At 50.3% G+C, this 11,729-nt stretch overlaps 2 protein-coding genes across 2 annotated transcripts; one reads left to right on the top strand and one right to left on the bottom strand.

Annotated features, from left to right (window-relative positions):
• Positions 1–1,061: 1,061 nt before the first annotated feature.
• BKA55DRAFT_500383 (uncharacterized protein) lies at positions 1,062–2,071 on the bottom strand (the record flags this gene model as incomplete). Its single annotated transcript, XM_046186749.1, has 2 exons — positions 1,062–1,543; positions 1,648–2,071. 2 exons carry the CDS (start codon positions 2,069–2,071, stop codon positions 1,062–1,064), a joined length of 906 nt encoding a protein of 301 aa, XP_046055385.1.
• A 7,727-nt stretch (positions 2,072–9,798) lies between these two features.
• On the top strand, positions 9,799–11,481 carry BKA55DRAFT_589934 (uncharacterized protein; the record flags this gene model as incomplete). The annotated part of the gene is made up of 1 exon (XM_046195016.1): positions 9,799–11,481. The coding sequence occupies one exon, from the start codon at positions 9,799–9,801 to the stop codon at positions 11,479–11,481; it is 1,683 nt and encodes a 560-aa protein (XP_046055384.1).
• Positions 11,482–11,729: the final 248 nt, after the last annotated feature.

The raw sequence follows: 11,729 nt of genomic DNA, 5'->3' as shown, positions 1-11,729 counted from the left end.
CCAGGGGACCAAGTGTGTTTGTTCGCATTGGGTTCTTACATCAATTCCAGCCGTGATCAATGAATGCTTCATTGGAAGCGGTGAGAGAGAGACAAGAGCTGAGTTGTCGGTGAAACCCTTTCATTGTCTGGCCTTGCGTCTTGTTAGCGAAAAACCCAACCTCATGCAATGCGTGCTCGCTATGTGCAGGAGAATATGTAGTATGCAGCCGTCAAAGGCACAGATGCCAGCATCGAATTCCAAACTGCATCTGCATCCTTTGCTAGGGGGTCCCATGTTTGCTATGACCCTAGCCATCACATATACTTCTCTTATGCACGTAACAACGCAACAAACATCGAAAAAAGTTCCGACCACGCAGAGCTTCACAATGTGAGTGAAAGCGGTCAAGGCGTCGAGGGTGACAGCGGTGTAAGGGAGAACTACACGCGAGTCATGCGCTGGACGTGTTCTTCGGTAAACAATACACTTGTGGGAGTTAGTGGACCTTGAATCCGGTAGTTGAGAGAGCTAAACAGCTCCGTGTCTCACGATGCTCCATCCATTGTGAGGCATTCAATAGTCAGAAAGAGACAGAGAAAGCAACATTGGGTTCGCAAAAATCACAAGACCACCCGGATGTGCTCCATGGATCATATGTAGGCAAACATTGGCGAGAGCCACGGTCCTTAAGCACTGTGTAGCATCCCAACGAGCAAGCAAACAAGGTTGTCCAGGAATACGGATATCATGGAACGACCCAAGCGCCAGGATCATGGTCCGTCCGGGTCCGGGTTCAAAGTTCCGAGTAGGTCCAGAACTTGAACCATAAAGAAAGAAAACAGAAGCGAGGATAGAACATGTCCATGAGAGGAAGATCCGGGTGCTAGCAGATGATCAACTTGATTGGGATACCTACGATTGTGAAAGCCTCAGGGACTTTTAGTGCGTGCCAAACCAAACTTCCTCAGGCATTGCCAAGGTCTGTGCTTTCGTTGCTCTGCCTCTGCGTCTATAGTCGGGAATGAGCTGTAACAAACGATTCGATGCCTGTCAGCACTTGTCGCTGTCAAGATCGAGTTCTATAGCTTGAAATCGTTGAGCCTCAATCCCCGGATTCCAACGTCCACCTTGAACACATGACCACCGTTCTCGCGGCTTGATCCCTCGCCCTCGCCGTCCTCGGCAGTTGTTATGACAAGCTCAGTACCAACAAAGTGCACACAAGTGGTGTTGTTGGTCGGCACTTTGACCTCTCCAACAATCTTGGCTGTGCTGGGGTCGATTCGAATGACACGACCCTCACCATATACAGCTTGCCAAAGGAACCCGTCTACATCTACACGGAAGCCGTCTGGCTCGCCTGAACCATCATGGGTGTAGAAAACGCGCTTGTTAGAAATCTCCCCAGACTCGGTATCAAAGTCAAAGGCATAAATCTCTCTGGCATTCGAGTGTGTAACATATAGAGTCTTTCCATCAGGAGACCAACCTGGTGTGTTGGGGATTGTCATATTAGGCAGCTTGACCTCTCGTGACTTGGCGTCCATTAGATAGACCGCTCCTAGATCCAACATGTCAGATTTGATGAACAAGAGATACGACGTAGAGGGAATGAACTGGGTCTTGATGCGGGTGCACCGCTTTGCTTTGGGCAGGGTAGAGTACCTTCAGGCTTAAAGGGACCGAGTCCGAAGTCTGTCATTGTACCTAGCCAGAATCGACCAAGAGGATCCACGCCGCCATCGTTACTTCGCATACGCTCATTAGCGGGTTCTTCGAATGGCTGGATAAGTTCGTATGTCTCCTTCTTGACGTCGAGAACAGCCAGTCCATACTTGACACCAATGGCGATGCGTTCCTGGGGATCAACCCCAGCAATGTTGGCTGTGACAGTAGGGCATACGTCCAGTTGGATGGTTTTAAGAGACGAAGGGCCTTCAGCCACCTTCACATAATGTAACCTTTTGTTGCGGATATCAACAAAGCGCAGATTGCCCGTTGATTCCTCATAGAAAGGTCCTTCGCCCAATAGACAGTGTGTCTCAAGCCAAGGTTTCTCAACCGTCCATTGCTGAATGTTGGCACTCATTGTCAATAAGTTCGGTATGACCCTGATGTCCTGTTAGTTTTAGGGTAAGGTGACTTGAAAATAAAGCTATATACCACTTAGTAATGGCCAATGGCGGCGGGGTTGAGGTCAGGATGATGTTCTATGATGTATGAGGGGAAATCGAACGGGCCAGGGCAAACCGAAGTTGAGAGTGGGGAGCTCTTGTAATGAGTTCTGATATAAAGGGCTACAAAGGATGTGCGAGCACTACCGAAATCAAGGGGGGAGGGAAAACAAGTTGAAAGTGAAGCAACTCTAAAAGAGAGAATCGATTATTTCGACGCTTCGATTATGGATAAATTCAATGAAAGGCCACTCATCCGGTTCGGCACGGATGTGGTTGAGTGCGCTCCGAAGCCAACTCCGGGCCCGCCGGGCCTCAGACCCGGCCTTTATTTCCTTCAAATTGCCATATTCAGATGGTGCCTACATCGACTTTGATTGGCAAAGTCTTGATCTTGGTTCTGACTGCATTCGAATTCCACTTTTCAGTCTCTGCCAGGGCTGTAGTGCATCTGGGTGTCACTGAAATTGGCAACATGGAAGCCCCCCTAGGGCCAATATGGACTCGGCCACACAAGTGGTCCGCCCATAATGTTGGCTTGCTGTGGCGTTGTCTAACCAACACGCTGTAACAGTCGATCTTGCTTGGTGAAAGCCGCGACCCAGACTGTCGGGACGTATGGTGTCGTGCAAGAGACGTAATTGGGCAGCGAGAACTCGATTAAATTGTGCACAGTCGTTGTGCGCGCTTGCGGCTGTATGTGTCGGGTCTCAAATACGGCCGCAGAATGCATAGTTAACATGTGTAGGCATTAGACGCCGATTCATGGGTGCGGCAGACTTGGTTAAATTGTCGGGCTCATCGCTGCACAGAAGAATGATAACCACTCAGTGCGCGGTGAAGCTAACCACCGCGTCCACTTTTCACCCTTTAAGACTCGAGCCTTCATTCAACAAGTCTCATCTCACTGCGAGCTTTGAATCTATGATGTTCGTCTATCGAGTCGTTGCACGTGGGGCAAGATCGTTGTGGCCAACCCCCACGCTCTTCAATGGCGCAACACAGTCATGCTCGAACCTTTCCCAGGACGAATACCGAAACTCATCTACATCCTAATGCGATGGAGGACTTTTCTCATCAGCATAGCCTGGTAAGCATCGTGAGCGAACATGACCAATGAAAGCCTTCTGCTCCAGTTGAAATCTCCCTCGCATCCTCAGATATGCACGCCCACAACATACTGACGTGGTCAACAGTACATTCACCCGAGTCGAGCAGAAAATAGACAACAACGAAGCATCGTGAGTTGAAACCCAGGAGCGCTTTCAAGGGCCCGTCAGATCTTCTCTCCGGTCGCGGAACCATCAGGTCGTCATCGGGCAGCAACACCACCCTCATGGCGAGCAACTGGAACGTCAAAAGGACAACGCATCAAGGACAGCTCAACCCACAGTTCCCACGCATCTGTCGGCCGGTAAAATGTATGCAAGAAAGACACACACTCACACCGCCCTGCTTCGAAGTAGCAAAGATGCTGCAGCAGTAAAAAGGAGTGAAGCGGACGCGGCCCCGTTGGCTGACAGATGCCTACCAACATCGTTACCTGCATTCACTAGCTATGCAGTGTGTGTGCCCGTCGTTGGCCAGTTTTGCATCGATGCTGTGCTGCTGCATGCCGTAGATGCAAGAGTGGGCTTCTGCATGAACCAGGCCCAAGCTACAACTCACTGTGAACTGTTTGGCCTCGGTTATATAACACCTTGACTCGCTTGGTCTTCAGTTGTTAGGGTCGTGTGGGTAGACTCCAAGAAATACCACGCTGCCAGCACATCCTGGGCCACGACAAGACGCAACGCATGACAGGGCAGGGCAAATTAGCTGCAGATGCAATGCATGCCATAGCTACAGATGTTCATTGATTAGCTAGAAACGTTTTGCCTGGCTCCTTGGCCCCTGGCCGCTTTCCCTGACCGCTCGTGGTCACGGGAGGCGTCGTGGGCCCACGATCGCCGCTGCTAGACCGGGGATAGGTGTCGAGGCTGAAGGGCCAGAACATTGATCTCCTCTGCACCCTCCGCCCTCTTTCTCAGTACAAGCGCGAAGCGGTATAGAGTTTCGGGGAATAAGGCCACGTCTGCAGCGTCTCAGCATGGGTTATGATGTTGTCGGACTTTAACGAGGTGATAGCTCAAAAGGACAAAAAGGTTGGCCATCACCCCAAGGCAGGGGTGAGGAGGGAAACGTAAATGGCGGCAACTTCATAAAATAAACCTGGGATATCATTCATTAGCTTTTGGAGATGGGCGGAGGCCATATCATACGCGCAGAGAACCAAACCAAAGATAACTAAAGTAATTACTAGGGACGGGCCGGTGTAAGAATGGGGAGGGCTATAACATGGGACGTCTGACATACTGAGCAATGTAAAAACCCATAAGCATCAAGGGAGGGGGCTAATCCTGATCCTGGCGACACATGATTGACTCGTTTCATGCTTTCTCCTCAGCCTCGCAGCTTCACTCGTCCTTGTGGGCTCTGCTGACCAAGGCACTGTTTGTGTAAGTGCTGCAGGTTGACGTTGAGAGTGACAACCATGCAGATGTCTGTAATCTGAATGTCGAAACTTCACTTGCATCTGTATCTGTATGTAATTACACAATCAGCAGAGGTGATAGGATTTCACCAATAATCCTGCCCCCGCACTGATGAGACCGCCACCTCATAAACCTTTTGCGTCTTGTTGATAATCAAGGCTTTCGGCTATCCTTTCAACGATATCTCACCCCCACCATTATCGACACTATAATCAAATTTGAAGTTGTTATAGTGTCGTCGGGTTGTTGTGGTGCGTGGATATGGTCATGAAAACGAAGGGAAATAAGAATCACGCCCAGAATGGTAAGTATAAGCTCTTTGCAATAGCCAGGCTGAAGGATCAAACTGATGTAGCAAGAATTGAACCAGCGTTTTTGGCTTTGGTCGGGTCGCCTTGGCCCACGGCATTCAAACGATGCCAAACACTAAACACGCCCCGTGCCGCTGAATAGAACTTGCTGAGTGATGTGAAAGCGTTTCAAGTCACCCGTCATCCAACAATATTGACGTTTAGTCCACCTCATTTCGCTTTTGCGGCGGATTCATTTCCTGGGGAGTCTGAAATAAATCACCATTGCACAATCACAGCGACGTCACACCACCCCTGGGCCGTACGCATCTGTGCGAGGTATGCCAATCTAAGATCAGCTAGGAAAAGCCAGAGGCAGCCATGTCAATAACTCTGATTGTTTGCTTTTTATCCATTTTCATAACCGCTCAATGGATGATAGAGTGAGTGGTGCACGCTAGCGCTTCATTTGGTGGTCTTGAACTTGTGGGCGAGGGGATAGGCACTCTGAATTGTCTGATGGTTCACAAGTTTGTTTTGCCGCGGCAGCGCTGAAAGAGTGGCTTAAGCTCGTGGGTGACTGGTAGTGATAACCTAGCATTCGTTACTGCGGCACGATCTAATCCGCCCATCCTGCGCGTGACATTATCGATAGGTACGTAATGTCGCGTCTGATCGTGAAAGCTTGCTAGACTCCAACCATTGCCCCGGTACGCGCGCCTGTGCTCGTAAGAGCTCCGACATCCACTCAATGCACATTGGTCCTCTCCATTAGAGACAACTGTCATGGATGGTTGCATCTGCACGCTGGCGGGCCTTGCAGCTCTGGCTGGACCAGGACCCCTTCCCCGGTAGAGTCCCCTGGTTATGCAATTCACCGTGACCCGTCAAGAATGCTGTCGTCGTGCGGATTGCCATTCGTTGCACCCACACCCACACCCACACCCACACTCACCCCTCGGTCAATGTACCGTATATCAACGCTCCAGGGGTTTCGGGGGAAGAATATCGAGAGAACAGAACGGTCAACAAACGTCAAGAACTTCACTTGTCCTCTGCCATGAACGAAAGTGAAAGCACCCATAGCAATGAACGTCATCTTTGAAGTATCCTATAAAGGACGTTCAGAAGAGGAAAAGGGCCCTGGACGGGTTATTCTCTGTCAAGACATGAAATGCGTGTTGGGACCAGTATTGGCGATGCCAACAACACCGCGTTGGAGTGTTCATCGTAGAAATAGACAGCCACAATAATAAGTTCATGGGCTTTCCGCCTTTCCGCACGAAAATTTGTGCATGGCATGGCATGTTGTGGCGTGAGATGTGTGTGCAAGTTTGAGCTAGAAGAGTTGGAGTTGGAGTTGGAGTTTGAAGTTGGCTGGGTATAATGATTGAGACGCTCGGAAAGGGTTTTCCATGATTGAATGCAAGGCAAGGTAGATATTGAGGTGGGTGATGTTGAAGGGAATTGCTAATTACGGCACGCACCTGCCTGCACTTCTCATTTCATTGATGCCTGTACTGTACTAAGGTACGCACAGGTTCACTTGCTCCCGCTGCTCTTGCGTGACTACCAATTTAGTAGACAGCGGCTATAGACGAGCTGCCTACCCTAACGGGTTCGTTCCATTACCTTAGATGACTTTGAGCTCCGTCAGAAATTTGAATAATGGAATGACCAGGCTCCTGATTGACGATTTGCTTTTCTTGCCAATCTCACATCAGTTGTTGTTGATTTATTCTTTGGCAGATGAGGGTTTTCGCTTTTGATACCATCATCATTATCAATATGGAACGGCAAATTATTCAACTCTGAGTTGACTCCTCTTCTTTCACCTCAAGGGGTGTCTCCAAGAATACGTACGGTACGGCCTTGCCTCCATCTGCAGCCCTGCCCTACCTTGGCTTCCAACGTCTCTTTTGTGTCTCAGTCACACATCTCAGGGCAAGACAATGCAAGTGAGTGCTGTCTTGTGTGAACTCATGGCTCTCTATTTTTCCGGGTTGGGTTTTGGTGGGGGACCCTCTATGCAATGCCATGTCATCATGAACGACAATGATCTACTGTATATGCGAGCTTGCAACATTCGCATCGCATTCGAGGCCTGCGAGGCTTGCCCCCATCAGCACGAACTCCGTGGATAGTCTACAGTTTGCATTTTGCGCACTCTCTGGCTTTGGATCATGAGAAAAAAAAAGAAAAGAAAACATATCAACTAATGTAACACCAGTTAATCAGAACGCAATCAACCGCTCAAGGAACCAGGACCTTGCAACGACTAGCCAGGGTCAGTTAGACCAAGGTCCGCACCACCCAAAACCACGGACACGGGGCGCAACGACGATCTTTTGTTTCTTTGTCCCATCTCATTCTCAGCTCTACCATGCGTACTGTACCTATGTACTGTATCTTGGCTAGTATAGCGGTATCTGTACAAGTGGGCTGGTCCTTGTCGTCTCTTTTCTCTTCTGCTCTGCAAGCTCATGCCTAGTGTTGCTTTTTGGTTTTACACAAGACGCGTTACTGTTACCGCGTCTATGTACTACGACTTTATCTTGGCCAAGAATCTCTTCTTCAGACTGACTTACAGCAGATCCATGGTCCACTTCGTGCATCATCTAGTCGCCCACCAGGACTGGCAATGAGACCTTGTCCTCCCGTCATTCACTTGATGTCAGCTGTGTCTCCTGGCATGTATATGCATCTATAACTCGACCAAAACTTGAGGAAGCAAGATACCTATAGAATGTACTGATGGCGCTTGGGCTTGGGTATAGACGGGCCGCAGTTGATCTTGCACGGGATCGATGCAGTGCTCTGATCGGAATATCACAACCACAACCGTGCCCACGGCTACCGCACATACTGCGGATACGTACACATGGCATTCCCGTTGACCGCTCTAGCTTCCCTTGGTCTCCGGATGCTTGGGTTGCTAGCCCGCCAGCCAATTTCTGAGCTAACTATCCGTAGACTGATGGCGGTGTCCAGCGAGTTCAGTTTAGCTTCCTTTGCCTTGGGATGATGCGAAGCATCCGGAATTTTTCAACTGAGGCCTGCCTCTTTTCACAGCCTTGGTGGCCTCGTATGCTTCCGTTCTGTGACCATTGAGCCCTGCAGTAACGATATTAACTCTATTGGTGTATGCTTACCCTTCCATATGTCGCCAGTGGCAAGTATTAAGGTCCGAGAAAAGCTTGAATTGAGCTCAATTCGGTTGTAGACCACACCGACTACGTTGACAGAGACAACGAAGGATTGAAAAAAAAAAAAAAAAAAAAAATGACATGACGGCAAAGCTACCGGCAGCTCCCCGTCTTTAGGGACCCCCAGTCTCCTAAGCCTTGCTGAGGACCTGACGCCGTGGAGTCTTGGTACGTACACACTACTCTTAGTCTTCATGACCCCTGGTCAAAACGCTCCCCGGCATTAGCACCATTCATCTCATCACCTTGACAGAGAGCTTGGCTAGCTTGGTCACTGTTGGGCCCTAGCTCTAAACCCCAGCTTAGTCTCAGAAGCTAAGCACGGCTTCTTTCGCTAATGTGTTGACCTTGGCCATTGCGGGACTTCTACTTTGGATGCCCGGCCCAGTTCTGGGGCTTGATAAGGGCTTGTCGCCGTACCAGGAGCAGCTCAAGGCTTACATGGTTCGTACCAGAGCAAATAAAGAATACTACACAGTGTGGCCCTGGATTACAATAGCTCCATCCTGGGACAGACTCGCTTCTCGTACCTAGATGTTTTCTCTTGCTGGTGCCGGACAGACATCTTACATCACTAGAGCTTCCCTGTGCCTGACACAGCTCTGTTCTTCCTTCATCTTCGTTACTCTTTTTCCTCTTTTCATTTTTACAGCCTTACGATACCAGACTATACAGCTCGCTAACAGTCTTCCCATCCACCAACAAGGCTTGTTCTTCGTCGTTGTTTAAGTCACGAAACTACCGTCTGCATCTGTTCCAACTCTTTGCATTTCATCTCAAGCGGCTGCAAGATCCTCTCCAGAAAGAGGTGACGTGGGCGACCAAGTACAGTACAGCAGAGCCAATAATTGGAATTGCAAGGCGAGAGGATTGCTTGAGACCTTGGCTCCATCCATAGCCACACAGCATCGGCCATTCAGAACGGGAATTTGTCTTTGAGGTGTATGATTTGCTGGCAGGCCTGTACCATTGATATATCCCTGCTCCCAGTACTGGCTTTTCGGCAACCACACTTGCGCGGTTCATCTTCACCTGCAATCTATTTGCAAGTGAGCTAAGTTGCCTTCCCTTGGATCAAGCTGAAGTTCAGACATCGCATCGTGCGGTTCATGGTCAGGGACTTGTTGCTGATTACAACCCGGTTGACTTATTGATTTACTATTCCTCAATACCATCCCCCCCGTTCTAGCTCGGTTTGCGCAAGAGTGCTGGTTATAAGAGGATCCGTAGAACTCTTATAACATTACGACTCACTTGCTTCCCCTCTGAAGCTCTGAAGAGTCTGCCTTAGTATTGCTTCAAGAGAGGACTGTTTGGGTTAGCTTCCCATCCCGTCCGCAACAACAACTCATCCAATCTGGCGATTCAATCAACAAGCCTGTGGTCGCAGGCACAACCATCTCAGAGCAGACCCGGATCTGCCGCAACAGATTCTACCGGCGCATCGCCTAACTCTCCACGGACACCATCGACACCAACTTGGCCTTCTAGAGACTTTTCTCTATCGAAACCAACTGCCAGTCAAGACAATAAACTACCATCTTTAGCCAGGCTCGGGGAGGGTCGATGTGCCGGCCCTCGTGGCCAGGTGTGCACAGGCGGTCTGGTCTCAATGTCGCATACTGGACCAGCATCTCAACATGCGTCACGCCGTTCTTCGAGGTCCCCCTTGGGAGATGACCAAGTCTCGCCTTCCTCAGTTCGACACAGGCAGCTCGGTGACCGCGATCTGCGCCAAGATGTGAGCAATGTTCCCTATACAAATGGCGAGGAAAGATTACAGCAGGTCCCCCAAAAGACCCTTGGTGTCCATAATATACTCAACCCTATGGAGCCACGACTACTAGCTTCAGGGGGTAGTAGCCATCTTCCTCCAGCAGCTCGTCCTTCTGAATCCACGACACCAGGCCAGGCAGCTGGCTCAATACCTGGACCTTTTGCTGGCGCACGAGCTTTCCCACCCGCCCAACCTGCGTCGATTTCTCTTCCAGGTACACCTTTAGGGCCGATGACACCTCTCGGAGGACCTTCATCAGGACGCAATTCCCCAACAACGGCTTTCCCATTCCCTGCCGTAAATAGTGCAAGACCAAAAGCTAGCCCGACACAACATCCTCGAGCCATAAGTGTTAGCCATGTGCCATCTCGTGAATCTGATGGGCGACAGTCTTTACATGGCTTTTCATCTGCTAAGCGACCCTTCGAGGATATAACGCCGGAAGACACCAGAACTCAATATCCCCATCTACATCCTCTAACTGGAGCACCCACTGGTCCTCCCTCAGCGATGTCGGATCCTGGTAGGTTGCACTCGCAGCCGCCGGTCGCTTCTCCTGGAACGCAAGCTCCCCTCTCTGCTTTCCCCCCCAGCCATGCGCCGGGTCGTCCGCAACCACCTCTGGTACACTCGCAAACTTCATATTCTCCTAACATGCAGGCTGGTCGGCCTTTCCTCAGCCCAGGCCCCCCAAGCGAGTCTGCCTCGCCGTGGTCGGAAACACTACGAAGACATGGGATGGGAGGGTCCCTTTTTGGCGTTGAGGGACAGCAAGCTTTATTGGCACTTCCGGGAAGCGAGGCACCTATCCCTGTTCATATGGATTTTTCGCAAGCGTCCAAGAAAGCTGACGAGAAGAGACAGAGAAACGCAGTGGCTTCAACAAGGCATAGGAGGAAGAAGAAGATTATGCAGGAGGAGAATTCAAAACAACTACAAGAGCTTCGGGATGAAAGGCGTCTTATGGAAATAAGGATCGAGGAGCTGATTCAACAACGGGACTTCTACCGTGAAGACCGTAACCGTTTACGAGACATTGTCGCACAAACGCCATCAATAAGTGGCCTTGCTGCCGGACCTCCTAGTCCTACTATTTCGACAAGCAATTCTTATGCAGAGACCGGGTCGTTGGCATCAGGGCCATCTGGATCCATGAGTTATGGAGAAGCACTATCGAACGAAAGACCAGCCCAACGCCGTCGAACCGATGACCATCCTGAATACTCACTACCACCATACGGGTCCCCTGCGAGTGGGCACCCGAGCGCATCTCCCAGTGGGCTACCTCCGATGCCCATGTCAGGTTATGGCGGGCCATCACGGCCATCATCTGCGGCATCCTCAGCAAGCGGCGAGAGGCTACCGCCCCTGAGAGTAATGGAAGGTCGACCTCCTACTGGCCCACCCCCCGGCCCAGGTGTTCAAGAGCAGGATCCGCGAACTGGTCAGTGGATTCCCGTTCAGCCTCGAGTTCCAGAGACTGGGTGGGCAACAAGGGACACTCACCGCAGGCCTTAATGCGATGGGACTTGAGATTTGAGATTTGCAAGCGTGTGATTACGCAATACAGTTATGGAGACCAGTGTTCTCATCTATTATATAATATCGGAGTGGTCAGGTTTTTGGCATGGTTTTGGTGACTCGCGGGTGGGACTTTTGGAAGACGCATCTGTTGGGCAACCGACGAATTTATCGCAACTTGTAATGTTGTCTTGTCTTATCTTGTTTCCTTGTTCTCCGTTTTGATTGCATGTTTCCTGTTGTTT

This window comes from Fusarium redolens, assembly GCF_020744475.1.
Source record: "Fusarium redolens strain MPI-CAGE-AT-0023 chromosome Unknown BKA55scaffold_2, whole genome shotgun sequence".
Lineage (NCBI taxonomy): Eukaryota > Fungi > Ascomycota > Sordariomycetes > Hypocreales > Nectriaceae > Fusarium > Fusarium redolens.
The sequence above is the reverse complement of the archived record's forward strand: the minus strand, read 5'-3'. Positions and strand labels throughout refer to the sequence as shown.